This window comes from Onthophagus taurus, chromosome 6, assembly GCF_036711975.1.
Source record: "Onthophagus taurus isolate NC chromosome 6, IU_Otau_3.0, whole genome shotgun sequence".
NCBI classification, from domain to species: domain Eukaryota; kingdom Metazoa; phylum Arthropoda; class Insecta; order Coleoptera; family Scarabaeidae; genus Onthophagus; species Onthophagus taurus.
In genome coordinates this window covers 3,725,523-3,750,203 of record NC_091971.1, presented here as the reverse complement: position 1 = coordinate 3,750,203, position 24,681 = coordinate 3,725,523, and the positions used below count along the sequence as shown (strand labels likewise).

General features: G+C 32.4%; 1 protein-coding gene across 11 annotated transcripts in view; it reads right to left on the bottom strand.

Annotated features, from left to right (window-relative positions):
* The window catches only part of LOC111414968 (neural cadherin), a 286,762-nt gene that overhangs the window by 261,062 nt on the left and 1,019 nt on the right, over positions 1-24,681 (bottom strand). For all 11 annotated transcript variants that reach the window (XM_071197078.1, XM_071197082.1, XM_071197080.1 and 8 more), the window contains exon 2: positions 22,045-22,998. In XM_071197078.1, the coding sequence (XP_071053179.1) occupies positions 22,045-22,998 (954 nt within the window). The remainder of the gene's footprint in view (positions 1-22,044; positions 22,999-24,681) is intronic.

Below are 24,681 nucleotides of genomic sequence, written 5' to 3'. Positions count from 1 at the left end.
GAGTACAAACTCGATATATCTAGGTGTTATAATACCCGAGATATTTGTATTTTTATAAAAAACAAGATGGCCGAAAACAAAACACTAAAAAGTTTTGCCATCTATGCTTTTAAGAATGAATTTTGTGGGTGATATAGGGTGTGATACATCAAATTAGGTTAGAATTTTCTGATCTTTACGAAAACGTTTACGAAAACTTTAATAAACGTTGTTGTTTTAATTAAAAAAATCAAATGTTTTTAATTTTCATGAACAATCCTTTGGAATGGTTTCAAACATGTGAAAAAAAAAATCTTCGAGATATTTTCACTTTGACATTTTTCTTAAAATCCAAGATGGCCGAAAATCAAATATTCATATATATTACTGTAGAAAATTAAAAGACGAGTAAAATGAGTCCAAACTCAACATATCTATGTGTGATATCCTTGTTTTTCTAAAATCAAGATGGCCGAAAACAAAACACTAAGTAAACGATTGCGGTTTTATCTTTTAAAAGTGAATTTTATGATAGATATCGAGTGTGATACATCAAATAAGGCTAAAATTTCCTGATCTTTACGAAAATCTTATTTTTTTAAATAAATTAGAACATTTTTGAATTTTTTTAACTAATTTTTTTATTAAATCGGTTATGATTCTTACTGAAAATTCGAAACCTTTAAATTTAATTTAAAAGTTTACTTAAAAAGTCGTTTATGAAGTAAAAGAAAACACTTCTTTTCCTTCTATTCAAAGAAAAATTCAATAGTTTAAAGCCCACTAAGTAGTAATTAAACCACGGCGAAGTTTGTCTTATCGAAGTCGAGAACGTCTTAATTGTAGCCTTCGAGTTTCTGAGAAGTAATCTACTACAGAAATTGATCGAATTAAGTCGACTGCTACCTTGTCGCCTTTGATTACCGTTTTATTTCGGTACAATTGACTCTTGAAAAACTCAAAGCACGGAAACGCCGTAATGGCAATATCGCATTTCTGTTTTAATCCACACAAAATTAACCCATAATAAAGAAATTATTATCTCAATTTGCATCGCGCAATACATTTTTGAGCCAATAACAATATATCTGTAATTGAAAATTATTAAAGTTTACGTGAAATAATATTATAAATTAATACATATTTTGTGATGTGTGGTTTTGCGTATGAATTGTAAAATAACCCGTATCTACTAATAAATAAATGATTAAATTAAAGTTCAAAGAGAATTATTTCCAAATTATTTATTCATGAATTTATGTGATGTGTGATATAGTAAAAGTTTTGCGGGTTTGAAAATAGAACTAACATTAGACCTAGAACTAGAAACATTCGGGTTTAGCCGAACGTCTCTTAAGACAGCTAAACCCGAATGTTTTTAGTTCTAGGTTTAGTGTTAGTTTTGGTGCTAGAACTAAAACTAGAACTAACATTAGACCTAGAACTAGAAACATTCAGGTTTAGCCGAACGTCTCTTAAGACGGCTAAACCTGATTGTTTCTAGTTCTAGGTCTAGTGTTAGTTCTAATGTTAGTGTTAGTTGTTATTTTAGTTGTTATTCAGAGTTAGACTGTTGTATATTTTCCATAGAACTAAAACTAAAGGTTTAGTGTTAGTTTTGGTAATAGTCTGAAGACGCACGGCTAAACCCGAAACTTTCTAATTCTAGGTCTAGTGTTAGTTCTAGTTTTACTTGTTATTCAGGGCTAGATGGTTGCATATTTTTATTGAACTAAAAATAGAACTGATTAATACAGAACGCAATGCTATGAATAGCGGTTATATCGAGGTTTTACGTAACAAAAAGTTGATCTAATGGTTCCTTAGTTTTAAGATTAATAGTTTATGTAGTATTCCTATTGAATTCTCGAATTTTCCTTGCGTGGCTATAATAATATTAGACCCGAATATAAAACACGGCGTAAACAGCTCAGCCACTTAACGTAGGGTTTAAAGAGCTTTTAAAACCAGCCGACCGTAAAAGCGCAGATACGACCCGAATACATTAATAATCGATAGGGATAAAAGATAAGTGCCGGGAAAAGCATTGATATCGAGGTGTAATCGCGTCGAATGGATACCGAAACATTATATATTTTTGAGCTATTCTTCCTTTAAATTATTTAAAATACCTAATTTACGATTTTACGCGGCGTTCCAAAGAACTTTTAAAGTGGCTATTAATGCAGCTTTAAAACACTGTTTTACAACTTCATTTATGACCGAGCAAACCGTTCATTTCCATAAGATAACTTCTTCGTCCTATTGTTCGACGTTAACGGAGGCAATTATGCCGATGGCGTGACAAAACGCGAAAAAAATCCGAAAAGAATCGAAGTTGAGAGCGCTAGCAAAAATTATTTCTCGCACTACGCCGAGGCAATTAAAAGGTAATTCGTTTTAATTATTTTAATTGGACAATTCCACCACAGCTATGGGGACAATAACCCACCCTCGTCACGAATGAAGAGAGGAGCGGCAGTCAATCCGCGTTAGTCCGACGACCTAATTGGGCTGAAAGGCCTCTAAAAGAAAAAAAAAAAAGCAGGGTGAGGTCAAATGAATTGGGGGGATCTTTGTGACTGGACATTAAATCAAATGGATTCGCGATTGGACCGTAGGGGCCACCCAATTCGTTATTTTTTTCTAGTAAATTCTTATTTTTTTGAATAAAGACATTTGATAAAAACGTTCTGAAAGGCCGAATAGCAACTAGATCCGTTTCCTACCTTCGCCTCACGGCCGAACAAAAGGTTTAACAGCGCGTACACGAATGCATGGAAGGTATCGCGTTTCAACCAGCGAGGAAAAGGAGCCACCGTGTGCCCCAGAAAACGTCTCGTTTAGCGAAGTGACAAAGATGAAGAAGAGAACGGAGATTCCAAAAAAAAAAGGACAAAGAAAAAAGTTACCAAAGATACATCCAGAAATATTTTTATACCCCTGCATTGCAGACGAAATGATCGAGTTACCATCGAAGCCACAATTAATCAGGCCAACGTCAACTATGCAATAACGATCGATTTCTACGCGCTAATTGAACTTCGAGTTGAATTCAGAATCTCATAATTAATTCACACCCAACAAAAACGAATTTCAACGTCAAGTTTTGACACTAGTCATTCCACGATTGGTGTAAATAATAATTTATGATAATAATCAACTGTGTGGTTGTTATTTGCGTTCGAAATATTAATTTTTTAATAACAATTAAAAGGTTTAAAGAGACGTCTTTAAAACGTAATAATCTAAAATCCATCAGTTAAGAGTTACGGCGATGAATAACACAGTACCATGAGGGTCTATCCAATAAAAGCAACCCCGTTAAACCTAGCCATTTCAACCCAACCATCCAAACTAACTCAATTTTTGATAGGGCGCCCCCGGAAGCGCGGCCCTCTCAGTTGAAACCTTCAATATTAACGCTGTCGGGTGCAAAACCACCCCTTAAAATCGATAACGCTTGTTTTCCGTCACGTCCGTTAGCGGACCACCTCATCTTTTTTCTCTTCTCGTCGACGACGTTGGTCGTCTTGAAGAGAGGATGCCCCCGCCCGGGGGCCCTTCAAGCGTCGGTCTGTCGCTAAGGGTTACGACGTCGCCGGATCTCGTCCGACGGACGGACGTACGGAAGGCAGAGTTAAAATCCCCAGACGCAGGTCGACCGTTGGGGTCACGACGCCTGCGTCGCGACGCCGCTCGTGAGAATCCCGCAGTCTGAGGCGGCGCCGGAACGACCCATTAGGTGAATTGGGATGAAGGGAAAGGAAACAAAACGAGGAGAGATTGAAATGTATCCGAGGTGAATGAGAAGAGAAATTCTCTTCTTCGGTTTTGTGTAGATGCGTGGGGGGTTTGTTACAACCGGTTGATTCCCTGTTTATATCGCTATTACATTTACATACGCGGAAAGTCAAGCAGGCATTGGAAACGCGGATACAAAGCTAGAATCGTAACCACCGAGAAATGCGCATGCAAATTTCAAAACGTGTGATGCGCAACCTAACCAATTTGCATGTTTGTGAACTATTATATTATTTAGTTCGTGTTCTAGATCGTTTTAAAAACCGTTTTCAAACATCTCATTAAAAATTAAATAGAAAATAATTATGTCTTGACTTAATGTAGTACGTACTATAACGTGGGATATAAAGCATCTCAAAGATAGTTAAAACTAAATGTAATCATACTTAATTATCTTGAAAATAATTGCATTTTATTATATCTTTAGCCATTGAATAACACCAACAACTTTCCAGAAAATAGTGAAATAATGTCTCAATTCTGTCAATGGCAAGATTCTCTTTGACTACCATATCAACCTCGGCGGCTTTTATAGGGTCGACTTATCGAATGATGGCCACAGCTTCACTGAGGTTCGCCATCCTAATGGAAGCAGCACCTAATAGAGAACATCATAAAATATTGGCTATCAAAGTCCTGATCCGTTGAGATCTATGCAACGAACAAATGAAAAGCGCACAAAAGGTCTAAAAAGGTGACAACCTAAGAAGACAGACTCACCCTGAGCATGACAAAAAGATAGAAATATGACACCGCACGAGATAATCTGGATGCTAAAAACCACTAGCAACCTCAAAAGTTACTTGAGCTATAAAAACGTGCTCCAACACTTCTTTACACTTATAGCCGATTTTGTATAGCTATTAATCACTTAGTACCACGATATGCAAAAGGTTTTTTCTTGCTTGGGTTGTCATCCAAGTGTGTCTCATCATTGTTGTAAATGAAATATGGCCACACCGCACCATAAAGCAGTCATACAGTTGTCCCAACACTGTAGATGTACATAAAAATGCACTCCAACACATCGTTGCACTTACAGCTGACTTTGTATAGCGATTAATAGCTTCTGCACTTAGTACCATGATGTGTAAAAACTTTTTTCTTGCTTGGGTTGTCATTCAAGTTTGTCTCATTATTGTCGTAAATGAAATATGGTCATACCACACTATAAAGTAATCATACAATTGTCCCAAAGCAGAAAATGTACATAAAAATACACTCTAAAACATCGCTACAGTTAAAGCCGACTTTACAGAGTGACTAATTGCTTCTGCACTTAGTACCACGATGTACAAAAACTTTTTTCTTGCTTGGGTTGTCATCCAAGTTTGTCTTATTATTGTCGTAAATGAAATATGGTCATACCACACTATAAAGCAGTCATACAGTTGTTCCAAAGCAGAAAATGTACATAAAAACCTTAATATGTACACTGATGTTTCGAGAGTACTTTAGATGCAACTTTCTGAGATAGTAAAAACATCTTAAAGCAGAAAATATACATACATTACATTACATTACATAGAATACATATCGGGTAGGCGGACCAACCAACCTTGCACCGCGACCCTAAGGATCTATTGTACCCCGATAGATATCGTTATCAAATTTCACCGTGCAGTCCAATGCTCTTAACGAACATTAATACCTTGCTCGGCGAAAGGTCATTCAGATCTTTTGAGGAGATAAACTGCGACCCAAAAATCGAGAATCTGATACGGTTAACGGCAGGGCAGTGGCATAAAACATGCTCAACCGTCTCTGCTTCCTCCGCACATAGTCGGCATTCAACATCGTCGGCTAAACCCAACAAGTTGAGGTGTGCTTTTAATCGGCAGTGCCCAGTAAAAACACCCATTAGAACTTTTATGCTACTACGGGCAAGTCCTAAAATATTCCCGGGTTTGACAGTGGCGATGTTAATAAACACCTTAACATGTCTCATTCCAGGAGAACTGGTCCACAGTAGGCGAAGTCTCTCTTCAGCCCACAGTCCAATCCTATATTTGGCCATCGCAAATGATACACCAACTGCTGGTTCCGGTCCCACAAACGCTTCAGCGCTGCCATCTCGTGCTAGCTTATCTGCCGCTTCATTGCCAGCAACCCCAGAAAAATATACATAAAAACGCACTCTAACACATCGTTATTAGTTAAAGCCGACTTTGTAGAGTGATTAATTGCTTCTGCACTTAGTACCACGATGTGAAAAACTTTTTTCTTGCTTGGGTTGTCATCCAAGTTTGTCTCATTATTGTAGTAAATGAAATATGATCATACCACACTATAAAACAGTCATACAGTTGTCCCAAAGCAGAAAAGATACATAAAAACCCACTCTAACACATCGTTATAGTTAAAGCCGACTTTATAGAGTAATTAATTGCTTCTGCACTTAGTACCACGATGTGCAAAAACTTTTTTCTTGCTTGGGTTGTCATCCAAGTTTGTCTCATTATTGTCGTAAATGAAATATGGTCATACCACCCTATAAAGCAGTCATGCAGTTGTCCCAAAGCAGAAAATGTACATAAAAACCATAATATGTACACTGATGGTTCGAGAGTACTTTAGATGCAAATTTCTGAGATAGTAAAAATATCTTAAAGCAGAAAATATACATAAAAGCGCACTCTAACACATCGTTACAGTTAAACCCGACTTTGTAGAGTGATTAATTGCTTCTGCACTTAGTACCACGATGTACAAAAACTTTTTTCTTGCTTGGGTTGTCATCCAAGTTTGTCTCATTATTGTCGTAAATGAAATATGGTCATACCACACTATAAAGCACTCATACAATTGTTCCAAAGCAGAAAAGATACATAAAAACCCACTCTAACACATAGTTATTAGTTAAAGCCGACTTTGTAGAGTAATTAATTGCTTCTGCACTTAGTACCACGATGTGCAAAAACTTTTTTCTTGCTTGGGTTGTCATCCAAGTTTGTCTCATTATTGTCGTAAATGAAATATGGTCATACCACACTATAAAGCAGTCATACAGTTGTCCCAAAGCAGAAAATGTACATAAAAACCTTAATATGTACACTAATGGTTCGAGAGTACTTTAGATGCAAATTTCTGAGATAGTAAAAATATCTTAAAGCAGAAAATATACATAAAAGCGCACTCTAACACATCGTTACAGTTAAACCCGACTTTGTAGAGTGATTAATTGCTTCTGCACTTAGTACCACGATGTGCAAAAAGGTTTTTCTTACTTGGGTTGTCATCCAAGTTTGTCTCATTATTGTCGTAAATGAAATACGATTATAAAACATTATAAAACAGTCATACAGTTGTCTCAAAGCAGAAAAGATACATAAAAACCCACTCTACCACATCGTTATAGTTAAAGCCGACTTTGTAGAGTAATTAATTGCTTCTGCACTTAGTACCACGATGTGCAAAAACTTTTTTCTTGCTTGGGTTGTCATCCAAGTTTGTCTCATTATTGTCGTAAATGAAATATGGTCATACCACACTATAAAGCAGTCATACAGTTGTCCCAAAGCAGAAAATGTACATAAAAACCTTAATATGTACACTAATGGTTCGAGAGTACTTTAGATGCAAATTTCTGAGATAGTAAAAATATCTTAAAGCAGAAAATATACATAAAAGCGCACTCTAACACATCGTTACAGTTAAACCCGACTTTGTAGAGTGATTAATTGCTTCTGCACTTAGTACCACGATGTGCAAAAAGGTTTTTCTTACTTGGGTTGTCATCCAAGTTTGTCTCATTATTGTCGTAAATGAAATACGATTATAAAACATTATAAAACAGTCATACAGTTGTCTCAAAGCAGAAAAGATACATAAAAACCCACTCTACCACATCGTTATAGTTAAAGCCGACTTTGTAGAGTAATTAATTGCTTCTGCACTTAGTACCACGATGTGCAAAAACTTTTTTCTTGCTTGGGTTGTCATCCAAGTTTATCTCATTATTGTCGTAAATGAAATATGGTCATACCACACTATAAAGTAGTCATACAGTTGCCCCAAAGCAGAAAATGTACATAAAAACCTTAATATGTACACTGATGGTTCGAGAGTACTTTAGATGCAACTTTCTGAGATAGTAAAAATATCTTAAAGCAGAAAATATACATAAAAACGCACTCTAACACATCGTTACAGTTAAAGCCGACTTTATAGAGTGATTAATTGCTTGTGCACTTAGTACCACGATGTGCAAAAACTTTTTTCTTGCTTGGGTTGTCATCCAAATTTCTCTCATTATTGTCGTAAATGAAATATGGTCATACCACAGTATAAAGCAGTCATATCAGAATGAGAGCCCTTGGGGAGAAATAACCGACCACTTCACATCTCTAAGTGATATTTTAGCATTTAGGAAATTCCTAAGTTGTTTGATGTGACTACGACGAGTGTCAGGAGGTGATTCATAACCTAAACATTTGAATTTGATTACAATACAGAGTAATTATTTGACTATTTTTTCTTTAATTAAGATTATTATTTATTATTGTTTATATTAAATGAAATAATACTTTAAAATTAAAAATATTCTTAGTTGATAAATTTATTTAATGGATTTTTTATGTGTCAACCTTTTAAACCTTAATTTAATCGTGGACAATAAATAACTCTATCTTTTCCGTCAATAAAGATGCTCGCCGGTGCCTGTTAAATCCGCGTCCAACCGTCAACTACACAAGTGAGTTGTTTAACCCCAACATTTCATCCACTTTAACAACGGTAAATTGTTCCAACCGGACGTTGGGGCTCCTAATTAACCAGTCTGGCAATAATTGACCACATACGGGCGTTCCACTAACCAAATATTACATCCACAAACATTACAAACAGAATAACAAAGGATCTATCAATCTATAATGTTTTTAGTCGCGTTAAGATCGATAATTCTTTTTTGTGGAAAAATCGTGGTTAGAAAGCACTTAATAGTAAAGGTACATCAGAGCGGGCGTGGCGCAAATCAATATAGCGCAGATACTATGGGCAAAGTCGCTACTCTCGAGACTTCTCCACTCTCACCGTCCTTCACCGGAAGCAAACCTTCCGAGAACGTTCGTTACTCACTTGAACTTGAACGACGAAGTCACATTAGGGGGTTTATATTACTGTAATATATCTGTATGGATCCATCGTCTATTTGCGATAATCTAATAATGCTCTTATTACATTTCGAAAACACATTCGAGACGGTGACGTCATTCGAATATATAGTAATCCTCGTTTCCCCTCTGCTTCACGTATATTGGTGTACAGCAGTCACGCTGTGTCGAGTTTATGTTCAGGTTTTGTTGTTCTACGTTGACTTTAATTACACATATAGACCGGTAGGGGAATGAGTAAACATCCGGTTGAATCTGGACTGCCCTTATGGATTCTGTACTAAAGTTTACGTCTTAAAGCGATTTAATTATCACCTTGGTAAGAATGAAGCTCTGTAGTATAAGATGTAGTTCGCATGTTCATGTTAATATTATTGGAGCGGTGTCAACACGGAACGGCTGTTAGTCTCACATTCCCGATCGCAGCATTCCTCTCTTTCAACCGATAATCGATAGGAAATCTGGCCGTGGCATTTCAGGAATTTCCTCTTCCGGACATAACATGTTACGCTATTTTCAAAGAGAACGGAAAATAAAACTCGTTACAAATAATTTATAATATTCTTGTAGAAAACGGTGTTTATGACAGTTTCAGCAGCTGGCGCGCAAACTAAACTTAACGAGTTTCAAATTTTAATTAAAACGCTAACGCAATTACAAACGCTCGATATTAGTGTGAATTTGTAGCTCGGTACAAGAATAAGGGGACAACACAATGGTCGGTAATTCTGATATATCCGCCACACGCTACGACCACTGCTGACAGAAGCAAAAAGACATCGAATTTAACTCGGAATACTAAAACTCGCTACGAAACAAATTGCGACGTCCCCGACGCTTTTTGCTATCAACGACGTGCATTCGAACCGAATGATTCATTTATGGTGCTTTAAAAAAATCTTTTCATCAAAATTCTTTGGATATCTTTGTGAAAATCTTTGAGATTCATCAAAACAGGAAGAAGGTGAATGTGAGGATGTAAGATAAAAATCTTTGAAATCGAAAGGGTTTTTCAAAAAGAAATATAAAGAGGAATAAATAAGAGAATGGCAGTTGTTCTTTTGAATGAAGGTCGAGATTTTGCTGACGAAGTGAAGTGGTTTGCGTTAATAAATTGTTCGATGTTCCTCAAGAACTTCATCCCGTTGGAGGGATAAAATCACGACCTTACGGGATAAGTCCAACTGGGATTTCCTTCAGTCGTTTTATGCAAATCCGGGTGCGACCAAACCGACCATAATTCACGTTTAACCCGAAAGTCCCTTGGAAATAAAGATGGGAAAGACCTATTCCAGGTCGTGATATATATCTTACGACGGTCATGGACAAGCGACTACAAACTGAGTTTAAAAAAAAATTAACCTCATTCAACTAAAATAACAACTACAGAAAACCTCGATTGAATAAAAAATTATTATGTACACAAATTCGAACAGAATTAAAACTAGAGCTAACACTAGAACTTGTGAAATTCAGTAAAATTTTAATTATATTCTGATATTTATACTAAAAACGGTAGATTTCTCAAAAACTAATCGTGATATCAAAAAACGGTTTTCACCATTAAAATTATTGAGGAATTTTGAATAAATACTCCAAATTTGGTTATTCCATTTTGATACATAACCTAGAAAACAAATTTTGAAAACAGGTCTAAACCAAAAGTCTCAATGTAAATGACTAATTTTTTAAGGTTAACTTTAAAAATTGATTTCTGAAAAAGTAAACGAGATATCAAAAAACGGCTTCTACCATTAAAATTATTGACGAATTTTCAGTAAATGCTCCAAATTTGGTTATTTCAATTTCATACATAACCTAAAAAACAACTCTAAACGAAGTCTCAATGAAAATGACTAATTTTTTTAGGTTAACTTTAAAAATGGATTTCTCAAAAAATAATAGAGATATCAAAAAACGGTTTCTACCATTAAAATTATTGAGGAATTTTGAGTAAGTACTCCAAATTTGGTTATTCCAATTTCATACATAACCTAGAAAACTAATTTTGAAAACAAGTCAAAAATAACTCTCAATGAAAATGGTTAACTTTCTTAGGTTAATTTTAAAAATTGATTTCTCTGAAACTAATCGAGATATCAAAAAACGGTTTCTACCATTAAAATTATTGAGGAATTTTGAGTAAATGCACCAAATTTGGTTACTTCAATTTCATACATAACCAAGAAAATAAATTTTGAAAATAACTCTAAAAAAAGTCTCAATGAAAATTACTAATTTTTTAGGTTAACTTTAAAAACGGATTTCTCAAAAACTAATCGAGATATCAAAAAATGGTTTCTACCATTAAAATTATTGAGGAATTTTGCGTAAATACTCCAAATTTGATTATTCCAATTTCTTAGATAACCAATTTTGAAAACAACTCTAAACGAAGTATCAATGAAAATGACTAATTTTTTTAGGTTAACTTTAAAAATTAACTTCTCAAAAACTAATCGAGATATCAAAAAACGGTTTTCACCATTAAAATTATTGAAGAATTTTGAATAAATACTCCAAATTTGGTTATTCCATTTTGATACATAACCTAGGAAACAAATTTTGAAAACAGCTCTAAACCAAAAGTCTCAATGTAAATGACTAATTTTTTAAGGTTAACTTTAAAAATTGATTTATGAAAAACTAAACGAGATATCAAAAAACGGCTTCTACCATTAAAATTATTGACGAATATTGAGTAAATGCTCCAAATTTGGTTATTTCAATTTCATACATAACCTAGAAAACTAATTTTGAAAACAGCTCTAAACGAAGTCTCAATGTAAATGACTAATTTTTTAGGTTAACTTTAAAAATGGATTTCTCAAAAAATAATAGAGATATCAAAAAACGGTTTCTACCGTTAAAATTATTGATGAATTTTGAGTAAGTACTCCAAATTTGGTTATTCCAATTTCATACAAAACCTAGAAAACTAATTTTGAAAACAAGTCTAAAATAACTCTCAATGAAAATGGTTAACTTTCTTAGGTTAATTTTAAAAATTGATTTCTCTGAAACTAATCGAGATATCAAAAAACGGTTTCTACCATTAAAATTATTAAGGAATTTTGAGTAAATGCACCAAATTTGGTTACTTCAATTGCATACATAACCTAGAAAATAAATTTTGAAAATAACTCTAAAAAAAGTCTCAATGAAAATTACTAATTTTTTAGGTTAACTTTAAAAACGGATTTCTCAAAAACTAATCGAGATATCAAAAAATGGTTTCTACCATTAAAATTATTGAGGAATTTTGCGTAAATACTCCAAATTTGGTTATTCCAATTTCATACATAACCTAGAAAACTAATTTTGAAAACAAGTCTAAAATAACTCCCAATGAAAATGGTACTCTTTCTTAGGTTAATTTTAAAAATTGATTTCTCTGAAACTAATCGAGATATCAAAAAACGGTTTCTACCATTAAAATTATTGACGAATTTTGAGTAAATGCTCCAAATTTGGTTATTTCAATTTCATACATAACCTAGAAAACAACTCTAAACGAAGTCTCAATGAAAATGACTAATTTTTTTAGGTTAACTTTAAAAATTGATTTCTCTGAAACTAATCGAGATATGAAAAAGCGCTTTCTACCATTAGAATTATTAAGGAATTTTGAGTAAATGCACCAAATTTGGTTACTTCAATTTCATACATAACCAAGAAAATAAATTTTGAAAATAACTCTAAAAAAAGTCTCAATGAAAATTACTAATTTTTTAGGTTAACTTTAAAAACGGATTTCTCAAAAACTAATCGAGATATCAAAAAACGGTTTCTACCATTAAAATTATTGAGGAATTTTGAGTAAATACTCCAAATTTGGTTATTCCAATTTCATATATAACCTAGAAAACAAATTTTGAAAACAACTCCAAAAGAAGTCTCAATAAAAATAGCTAATTTTTTTAGGCTAAAAACATTCGGGTTTAGCCGTACGTCTCTTAAGATGGCTAAACCCAAATGTTTCCGAATACCCTGAATTTATCTATGATCATGGAATAGACAATGTCCGTTATATCGAGGTTGTACAGTATTTAGTTAAATTACGTTTAGATAACGAAGCCTGCCACCAGTTTAAATCTCAATTAATAATTTGATTACCTCACTCCGCTCAGACTGTACTAACGCTGTCACTCAACTTCGTAGTCGTTAAACGAGACAGCAATTAGCATCGATCGAAAACCCTCCCCCTCGACGGACTTCGGTATCCATAAATCTAACGAGGCGAACCCATAAGTTCAAGATGCTGGGACTTTGGTGTGGGAGAAGAATATTTTACTACCCGGATTCTCTTCAAGTTGATCCTTAAATCCTAGCTAGTAGTTTCAGGTAGAATGTAATCGCTTTGAGTAGATGATTTAAACCCCTCTTCTTGTAAATGTGAAAATAATAAAATCTGATTAAATTAATTTCGAAAGTTTATAATCTTTGTTCCGATATGAATGAAACATTTTGACCAGTCATGAACATCAGTAACGATCTTAATTGTCCCCATTATTATCACATTGAACAAATTTGTTTTTACGCTTGAAATTTGTTTAGTGAAAAATCCAATCAGGGTACGCATTGTGCTTTTTCAAAGGCGAACCATTCACACACACGGAACCCACACACACACGTGCCCACATGAAAGCATGCCGATGTTTATTGAAATTCCGTTTTGAATGAAAATGTTTGATGCCTTTAATATTAAAATGGATACTTAATTCAGTTTATTTTTGTAACAAGAATACGAAAGAAAATTAATGAAAAAGGTAAAAAGATGTTTTGAAAAATGGAACGTGATTTTTGACAACAATAACAAACGAAAAATCCGGTAGTAAATAACTGCCGCGTTTAGTGTGGGGGTTAAAAAAACGAAACCGACGACGAGGGAACCGTTTGAAAATCCTGTGTGGATGTAAACCTGCGAACTGGAAACGCCAGTTGACGTATTTTTGGACGAAAGCAAATGCGTTAGGTTTGTCGATCTCGCTCCATCCTTCTATTTTTCCCCTTCGTTTATCTTTGTTTGATATTTACGATCCAGTTGTTAGAGAATTTTTATTTTTAAATGTTACGTTTAAAGATATAACCATGAATAAAAACGTTAATAAACTTAAATTAGTACCTACAGAATGGTTTGACGACACTTGAATATATGGTTTAGTTTTGATAATAAATTTCAAGCTTCGTTTATTGCTTTAAGAGTTGGTGTTTAAAAAAAATTGATATTTGATATAAAATACATAAATAGAGTTATTACACTTACGGTTAGATAAACTATCAATAAAAATGAGTATTTTTGTTAGGTTTGCTTTAAAAACTGATTTTTCAAAAACTAATCAAGATATCAAAAAACGGTTTCTACCATTAAAATTATTGAGGAATTTTGAGTAAATACTCCGAATTTGGTTATTCCAATTTCATACATAACCTAGAAAACCAATTTTGAAAACAACCCTAAACGAAGTCTCAATGAAAAAGGAAAAATTTTTTTAGGTTAACTTTAAAAATTGATTTCTCAAAAACTAATCGAGATATCAAAAAACGGTCAAACCATCAAAATTATTGAGGAATTTTGAGTAAATACTCCAAATTTGGTTATTCCAATTTCATACATAACCTAGAAAACTAATTTTGAAAACAAGTCTAAAATAACTCTCAATGAAAATGGTTAACTTTCTTAGGTTAATTTTAAAAATTGATTTCTCTGAAACTAATCGAGATATCAAAAAGCGGTTTCTACCATTAAAATTATTGAAGAATTTTGAATAAATACTCCGAATTTGGTTATTCCAATTTCATACATAACCTAGAAAACTAATTTTGAAAACAACTCTAAACGAAGTTTCAATGAAAATGACTAATTTTTTTAGGTTAACTTTAAAAATTGATTTCTCAAAAACTAATCGAGATATCAAAAAACGGTTTCTACCATCAAAATTATTGAGGAATTTTGAGTAAATACTCCAAATTTGGTTATTCCAATTTCATACATAACTTAGAAAACTAATTTTGAAAACAACTCTAAACGAAGTCTCAATGAAAATGACTAATTTTTTTAGGTTAACTTTAAAAATTCATTTTTCAAAAACTAATCGAGATATCAAAAAACGGTTTCTACCATCAAAATTATTGAGGAATTTTGAGTAAATACTCCAAATTTGGTTATTCCAATTTCATACATAACTTAGAAAACTAATTTTGAAAACAAGTCTAAAATAACTCTCAATGAAAATGGTTAACTTTCTTAGGTTAATTTTAAAAATTGATTTCTCTGAAACTAATCGAGATATCAAAAAGCGGTTTCTACCATTAAAATTATTGAAGAATTTTGAATAAGTACTCCGAATTTGGTTATTCCAATTTCATACATAACCTAGAAAACTAATTTTGAAAACAAGTCTAAAATAACTCTCAATGAAAATGGTTAACTTTCTTAGGTTAATTTTAAAAATTGATTTCTCTGAAACTAATCGAGATATCAAAAAGCGGTTTCTACCATTAAAATTATTGAAGAATTTTGAATAAGTACTCCGAATTTGGTTATTCCAATTTTATACATAACCTAGAAAACCAATTTTGAAAACAACCCTAAACGAAGTCTCAATGAATACGACTAATTTTTTTAGGTTAACTTTAAAAATTGATTTCTCAAAAACTAATCGAGATATCAAAAAACGGTTTCTACCATCAAAATTATTGAAGAATTTTGAATAAATACTCCGAATTTGGTTATTCCAATTTCATACATAACCTAGAAAACCAATTTTGAAAACAACCCTAAACGAAGTTTCAATGAAAATGACTAATTTTTTTAGGTTAACTTTAAAAATTGATTTCTCTGAAACTAATCGAGATATCAAAAAGCGGTTTCTACCATTAAAATTATTGAAGAATTTTGAGGAAATACTCCAAATTTGGTTATTTCAATTTCATACATAACTTAGAAAACTAATTTTGAAAACAACTCTAAACGAAGTCTCAATGAAAATGACTAATCTTTTTAGGTTAAGTTTAATAATTGATTTCTCAAGAAGTAATCGAGATATCAAAAAACGAATTTGACCATTAAAATCGTTTGTGAATTCTAAATAAATACCCCAAATTTAGTTTTTCCAATTTTATATACAACCAACACAAAAAAAAGGTGACAAGTAACTTTTCGAATCGCTTAAACGTAAAGGTAAAAATACAACTTAATTCATAAATAAAAATACTATTTGATGGTATCGCACCTTTTTAATTTAATTCACAATTCGTTTTCTAACTCCCATAAACAAATTGAGAACGCTTTTCAAAAAACGATTATTTTTTGTACGTTGTAAACGAAATTAAATAAATATTTGCGAAGCATTCCGAGTTAACGGATTATTGTAAATTCGAATTTTATGAATATTTGAAAGAGACCTGAAGCGCATTACGCACGTAGATGAGAAATTTGAATCGCGTCGTCGCTAAAGTGCAGAGATAGCGTACCTCGCACTCCCGTAGTGGAAATTTAATTAAAGCTGAAAACAATGAGGGGAAAATGCTGTCCGCGAAGTTGTTAAATTAGTCCGCCCGGACCCCGGGGTCGAGCTTTCGCGGATTAAACCGAATTTCATTAATGGAAACTTTCAGGTTTTGTTTGATTTGAAACGAAACGTACGAAATTATTAGTTCTTTTCCCGAATTCCGCCTTAATTAAAACTAGCCTATTAATGTATCAATAATATTTATATTCGATTAATGCTTGTAATTAAGTTTCGTTTAAAAAGAGATTGTTCAACAAAGTTATTCAATTAAAAGTAACAAACTTTGTTGATTATTGAAACAATCATTTCCAACGAAATTATTTATGCAAATAAATTAGTTTGACTAATGACATTTAATTAATGAACCCAAATTATTTGCGTAAGCCTACACTATCATCATATTAATCGTTATTTCCATTTCAATTCGTTCTAAATAACTTCCTGGTAATCGGTTTCATTAATTATTGATATGTGAATAATTATCGCAACTTTTCTTGTATTGGAAGTTCTTTCTGTTTTCATATTCGAAACTTTTCAGATGCAGTTTTTGTTAAAAAGAAAGTGAGATGAACTTAACTCTGTTAGTGGTAGTAGCAATATAACGTTCGCGTGTCGATGGCTGGCCACTTAATCTCCTTAAAATCGAAATTCATGAATAGCAAGCGGCGTTTATGAATACATTAGTACGGCTTGAATAGAGGTTTATTTTACTTTTAAAACGAGAATGGCTCGTGTGCCCGAGAAATTCCTCTACGTATACGGTATTCCCCACCGCCAACGCTTATCGTTAGGAATCTCTTCGTTCTTAAGACGATCAATAAACCGTGCAAGGGCGCTGTGTTTGTTATAATGGAGCAAGGAAAATAATTGTTGTTTTATCTCGCGAGATATCTTAATTATTAATTAAATTATTAAGAGTTTATGCGAACCGTGTCAATTTTATGAAGAACGTGTCATTTTAAGCTTGGTGAGACGTTTCAAAAGAGACAGGTTTATTTAACTAAGCGCCCACTTGAACAGAAACCCACTAGAAGCGATTTCCCTCCAAATAACGAAGCAAAATAAATACTTAAAGGGTTCCCGACCTGGTCTCTTCACTTCAAATATGGGCAACTACGTGCATATGCTTGGCATATGTCCTCATTGACTGCATCCGTTCATAATTATTGCGCACTATATTCGTTTGTACCACACGAGTATAGTAAAGGTAATATGATACGCGAACCGTCTGACATTGCTCGACTTTGTTTAATGTTAACACAAAAAAGAATCATTTTGAGCTTTATGTGAAACAAAAAATGTGTCAATGTTCGTTAGTGTATGAGTAATATTAGAAATTAATCACCTTTGTGGGGTGAAACCCCGAAAGCGTGACCTTGAATTACAATTGAAAAGTAGACGTTGGGGGTGTTTATAGCAAAAGGGGCATACAAAAGGGGAAAGACCGAACGCGGATGCATCTGTCCTATTTTTAGGGCTGCCGAAGCTCGATCGGACGCAGACCTACGCTTCGAGTGGTATTTGTTCGACGCGATGGACCGAAACTATGAACTTTGTGTGAATACTGGCTCGGTTAAAACCTTCGAACAAACGTTTGCTCACAGGAAATTACTACAAACAACAATAATCAATTGAAAAAAAAAACGATTCTTACACAATTTATTTCTATATTCAACAAATACATTTCAAACCTGCGTGATTATTTCTAATGTTAACGTTTTCTCTAACCGAAATAGATCCCGCAGTCAAAACAAACAGCATATAATTTATGAGAACAGTGGCTTCATATGCAGGTGAAGGTTTAAAAGTTGTTATTTTAAAAACGCCCAATTTCACTGAAAAGCTAATAAAATGTTTGATATTTCGTGAAAGTTTCATGAAAGTATTTTCAAAAATCGGTTTTATATGAATTTTTGAAATCAATGGTAACCGCGCAAAGCGATAAATTAAAGTGTGAATTAAAGCTTATGAATTATTTAGATGAAAACCAAAAGTTTTATGTGAAAATGTTTTTCTTGCAATGTTCTAATGATTTTTTTTAATATACCTAATCGAAAAAAATTGACAAACATAAAACATTTTTATAAAAAAAAATGTGCAGAAAACTTTAAATTTGGTACTGTTTGGTACAACGAAATCTTAAACATTTCTTTATAATGCCTAATAGTTTCATTTTTCAATTCTGAATAGTTTTGAAGAAAAAAACTTTGTTTTCAAAAAACATCAAATTCTAACTGGCGATTTAAAAAAAATTTTATAAAGAAAACTGTTAAACCTGGAAACTTTAAATTTGGTATAACCGAACCTCAAACATTCTTCTATAACGTGAAAAAGTTTCATTTCTCAATTCTTAGTCGTTACGGAGAAAAATATTTTTTCTTTACTTCATGTTCGAAAAAACGTCAAAAATCTAACAATAAATTTAAAATTTTTTTTATAAAGTAACCGTTCAACCTGGAAACTTTAAATTTGGTATAACCCAACCTCAAACATTCTTCTATAACGCCAAAAAGTTTCATTCCTCAATTCTTAGTCGTTACGGAGAAAAATATTTTTCTTTTATATCGTTTCAAAAGAAGTCAAGTTCTAATTGGCGATTTAAAAGTTTTTTTATAAAAAAAACGTTCAACCTGGAAACCTTAAATTTGGTATAAACTAACCTCAAATATTCTTCAATAACGTCAAAAAGTTTTATTTCTCAATTCTTAGTCGTTACGGAGAAAAATATTTTTTCTTTACTTCATGTTCGAAAAAACGTCCAAATCTAACAGGCAATTTATCAGTTTTTTTATAAAGTAACCGTTCAACTTGGAAACTTTAAATTTGGTATAAACTAACCTCAAACATTCTTCTATAACGCCAAAAAGTTTCATTCCTCAATTCTTAGTGGTTACGGAAAAAAATATTTTTTCTTAACTTCATTTCAAAAAAACGTCAAAATCTAACAGACAATTTATCATTTTTTTTTATAAAGTAACTGTTCAACCTAGAAACTTTCAATTTGGTGTGATCCAACCTCAAGCATTCTTCTATAACGCCAAAAAGTTTCATTTCTCAATTCTTAGTCGTTACGGAGAAAAATATTTTCCTTTTATATCGTTTCAAAAGAAGTCAAGTTCTAATTGGCGATTTAAAAGTTTTTTTATAAAAAAAACCGTTCAACCTGGAAACCTTAAATTTGGTATAAACTAACCTCAAATATTCTTCAATAACGTCAAAAAGTTTTATTTCTCAATTCTTAGCCGTTACGGAGAAAAATATTTTTTCTTAACTTCATATTCAAAAAAACGTCAAAATCTAACAGACAATTTATCAATTTTTTTATAAAGTACCTGTTCAACCTGGAAACTTTAAATTTGGTATAACCCAACCTCAAACATTCCTCTATAACGCCAAAAAGTTTCATTCCTCAATTCTTAGTGGTTACGGAAAAAAATATTTTTTCTTAACTTCATGTTCAAAAAAACGTCAAAATCTAACAGGCAATTTATCAAGTTTTTTATAAAAAAAACCGTTCAATCTGGAAACTTTAAATTTGGTATAACCCAACCTCAAACATTCTTCTATAACGTCAAAAAGTTTCATTTCTCAATTCTTAGTCGTTACGGAGAAAAATATTTTTTCTTTACTTCATGTTCGAAAAAACATCAAAATCTAACAGGCAATTTATCAATTTTTTTATAAAGTAACCGTTCAACTTGGAAACTTTAAATTTGGTATAAACTAACCTCAAACATTCTTCTATAACGCCAAAAGGTTCATTCCTCAATTCTTAGTGGTTACGGAGAAAAATATTTTTTCTTAACTTCATGTTAGAAAAACGTCAAAATCTAACAAGCAATTTATCAATTTTTTTATAAAGTAACCGTTCAACTTGGAAACTTTAAATTTGATATAAACTAACCTCAAACATTCCTCTATAACGCCAAAAAGTTTCATTCCTCAATTCTTAGTGGTTACGGAAAAAAATATTTTTTTTTAACTTCATGTTCAAAAAAACGTCAAAATCTAACAGGCAATTTATCAAGTTTTTTATAAAAAAAACCGTTCAATCTGGAAACTTTAAATTTGATATAACCCAACCTCAAGCATTCTTCTATAACGCCAAAAAGTTTCATTTCTCAATTCTTAGTCGTTACGGAGAAAAATATTTTTCTTTTATATCGTTTCAAAAGAAGTCCAGTTCTAATTGGCGATTTAAAAGTTTTTTTATAAAAAAAAAACGTTCAACCTGGAAACTTTAAATTTGGTATAAACTAACCTCAAATATTCTTCAATAACGTCAAAAAGTTTTATTTCTCAATTCTTAGTAGTTACGGAGAAAAATATTTTTTCTTAACTTCATATTCAAAAAAACGTCAAAATCTAACAGACAATTTATCAATTTTTTTATAAAGTAACTGTTCAACCTGGAAACTTTAAATTTGGTATAACCCAACCTCAAACATTCCTCTATAATGCCAGAAAGTTTTATTTCTCAATTCTTAGTGGTTACGGAGAAAAATATTTTTTCTTAACTTCCTGTTCGAAAAAACGTCAAAATCTAACAGGCAATTTATCAATTTTTTTATAAAGTAACCGTTCAACCTAGAAACTTTAAATTTGGTGTGATCCAACCTCAAGCATTCTTCTATAACACCAAAAAGTTGCATTTCTCAATTCCAAACAATTTGTATGAACTAGCTTGAAATAGCATTTTATAAACAAATTGTGGATAATTTCCTTGAAATAAAAGAGTTCGTTACAAAAAAATAAATGGTTGTTGAGGTTGCCACAAATATAAAGTTCAAATTAAGACCTGAACATGAAAAGAAAACTTTGAATGGGTCAACATTAATCTCCCATCAAGTTCAAGGTTCGGTTAAAATGAAGCAGTGCTCGAAGTTGTACTAACAATTACCTTAATTGCTTTATTAAAACTTATTTGATCTACGACGAAGTACCAATTAAGGATGGCACAAAAATTAAACACCACAAATTATAATAGAAAAATTACTTAGATTATATTTTATCAAAATTGTTGTTTACAATTTAATATTTCCTCATATTGGCGGCAAATATCGAAATACCTCTTTGATATTCACAACAGAGCACGTCTCCGGGATCTATTTAACACGCTCATGAATGCGAAACAAGACGCCACCGTCGACGACGGGGAACTTAATTCGCTCATCCGAACTGCGTGAGCCCCCTAATTGAGATTAACGATCCCGATTGAGACGTTGTTGTTAAGCGACTTGGGAACGTCTTAAACGAAACGCAACCCATCAAGGAAAAGAAATTTCAAATTATTTCGAAAATATGAAATTAAAGTCGCGACGGTGATGAAGCAAAATATAAAGGAAGTGAAATGAATTTAGATGCGAATGCATTGAAAATCCTTCGGGATCAAACTTGATGAGTTGCATTGACACAAGAAATTGCTTTCTGATTGCAGTGGAGCCGGTAGACGAGCAAGGAGGAACTCAATATCGAATATATTTATTCAAGCTAGGATTTTGCTAAAGCGCTCGAACTTGTTATCCTTTACATTTAAATTGTACCGATAATAACGTATTCATTTGATGTTAATACAAATTATTTATCCCCAAAAAGCAATTCTTTGTTAAAATGAATAAAAAATGAGTAATACTTACCGCCTTTTTCAGCGTTAGTTATGGTGACCCAAAAGTCAATAGTTTTTTCTGGTCCTAACTCTTCATAATCCCACTTCTTCTTCACGCGAACTGAACCGTTTGGTTCAACGGTAACCCAAGCGTTTTCATCTCTAATCTTAAATGTTTCTCTTTCCGTTTCTTTTTCTAATTGAAAAACACTTCGACCTTCGGAATCTCCATCAAGTTCTGTAAACTCTATTCTTTTCGTGGGACGTACAGCTCTTGTAACTCTTCTTTTAACTCTTTTTAAATCGTGTTCTTCTTCTAAAGGTTGAAGATCTAAATCTAAAACTTTAGCTTGCGGCCGATAATGAAACAAAACTTGTGCAGGTCTCGGTGTAGTTCTACTCGGTGTTCTTAAATCGTGAGCTTCAACGACAAGTTCTAAATCGAGTTCTTCTTCTGGTTCTTCCGTTAAAAGAAGATCGCCGGTTTGCGGAACAATTACGATGTAATTAGAGGGTGTTGCTAATCTATAAGCAATTTTATCGCCATCTGCATCGGTCGCTTCAACTTTTCCTATTGATGAAAATCGTTTCCAAAGTGTTACATTATCCGGATCTTCCCCCATAACGAACCTATAAATTTTTTGGGTAAAAACCGGACTATTATCGTTTTCATCATCGACTTCAACAACAACATTCGTGATTGCTTTATTGATTCCACTTGGATCGGACGCTTCGATTGTCAAAACGTATCTGTCTAAATCTTCTTTATCGATCGGCTGAGAAGAAACTATATAAACCCCGGCGAAATCCGTTGCGGTTATGTTAGGTGCAACTTCTAAAGTCGCACTATTTTGAAGTTCGAAAGCCAAATTTGTGTTTCCACCGATTATGCTATAAGCTATGGGGAGATTTGCTCCTGTTGTCGCTTGAAGCATCGGAAGGCCACTTACGCGAGTTTTTCTTGGAGAATTTTCTTGTATATGACCTGAAAATTAAAAAAAAATAATATATCAATAACTTTAATGGAAGCAAATTAGGACGGGATGCGTTAATTTAGTGATATTCTTAATCGTCATGAAAAATCCTTTAAAATGAGTCCAAACACGACCTATTTTGCTATTAAGCTTCCTGAGATATTTCGATTTTTACATTTTTTATAAAAACAAGATGGCCGAAAACAAAACACTAATAAATTGTGTCATTTATGCATATAATCGTGAATTAAATGATAAATATAGGGTGGGATACATCAAATTAGGTTAGAATTTTCTGATTTTTACGAAAGTCTTATACTTTTTGATGTTTATGTAAGATTTAATTAATGTTGTTGTTTTAATTAAATAAAATTAAATGTTTTTAAACTTTACGAACACATTTTTTTAAATGAATCTAAATGCGACGTACTTTGTTGTGAAATTACGATATATTTTGATTTTGACGTTTTTGATAAAATCCAAGATGGCCGAAAATTAGTGATTCGTAAATATTACGGTAGATAATTAAATAATGTGTAAAACGAGTCCAAACTCGGCATATTTAGGTGTTGTAATACCCAAGATAAATCTATTTTTATAAAAACAAGATGGCCGAAAACAAAACACTAACAAATTGTGTCATTTATGTATATAATGGTGAATTAAATGATAAATATAGGGTGTGATACATCAAATTAGGTTAGAATTTTCTGATCTTTACGAAAATCTTATTCTTTTTAATTTTTATGAAAAATTAAGTGAATGTTGTTGTTTTAATTAAAAGGAAATTAAATATTTTAAATCTTCATGAATAATCTTTTGCAATGAACGTAAACGCGGTGTATTTTGCTATAAAACATTCCGAGATATTTTGATTTTTAATTTTTTTAAAATCCAAGATGGCCGAAAATTAATGATTCGTAAATATTACGATAGATAACTAAAAAACGTGTAAAATGAGTATAAACTCGACATATCCAAATGGTATAACACCCTACATATCCATGATATCTTTGTTTTTGTAATATCAAGATGGCCGAAAACAAAACACTAAACAATTATGGTTTTATGCTTTTAAAAGTGAACTTTATGATAGATATAGAGTGTGATACATCAAATTACGTTAAAATTTCCTGATCTTTACGAAAATATTATGGATTTTTAATAAATTTCAATATTTTTGATTTTTTTTAACTAATTTTTTTTATTAAATCGATTATGATTCGCACAGGTATTAGTTCAATAAAAATATGCAACAACCTAGTATTGAGTCACAATTAAAACTAGAACTAACACTAGACCTAGAACTAGAAAGTTTCGAATGTTTCTAGTTCTAGGTCTAGTGTTAGTTCTAGTTTTAGTTCTAACAGCAAAGCTGACACTAAACCTGGAGCTAAAAACATTTGGGTTTAGCCGTCTTAAGAGACGTTTGGCTAAACCCAAATGTTTCTAGTTCTAGGTTTAGTGTTAGTTCTAGTTTTAGTTCAATGAAAAATATACAAAAATCTGATGCTGAATAGCAACTAAAGCTGGAACTAACTCTAACATTAGAACGATCCATTATATTGAGGTTATACTGTAATTGCAAACTTGTTTTGAAAAGATTGCAACAGAGTTAACTTCAAGAATTCTTCGCGTTAAGAAGTTTACAAAGTTTCATCGATGTCAAAACAAACCACCCGGATATTTTAAAC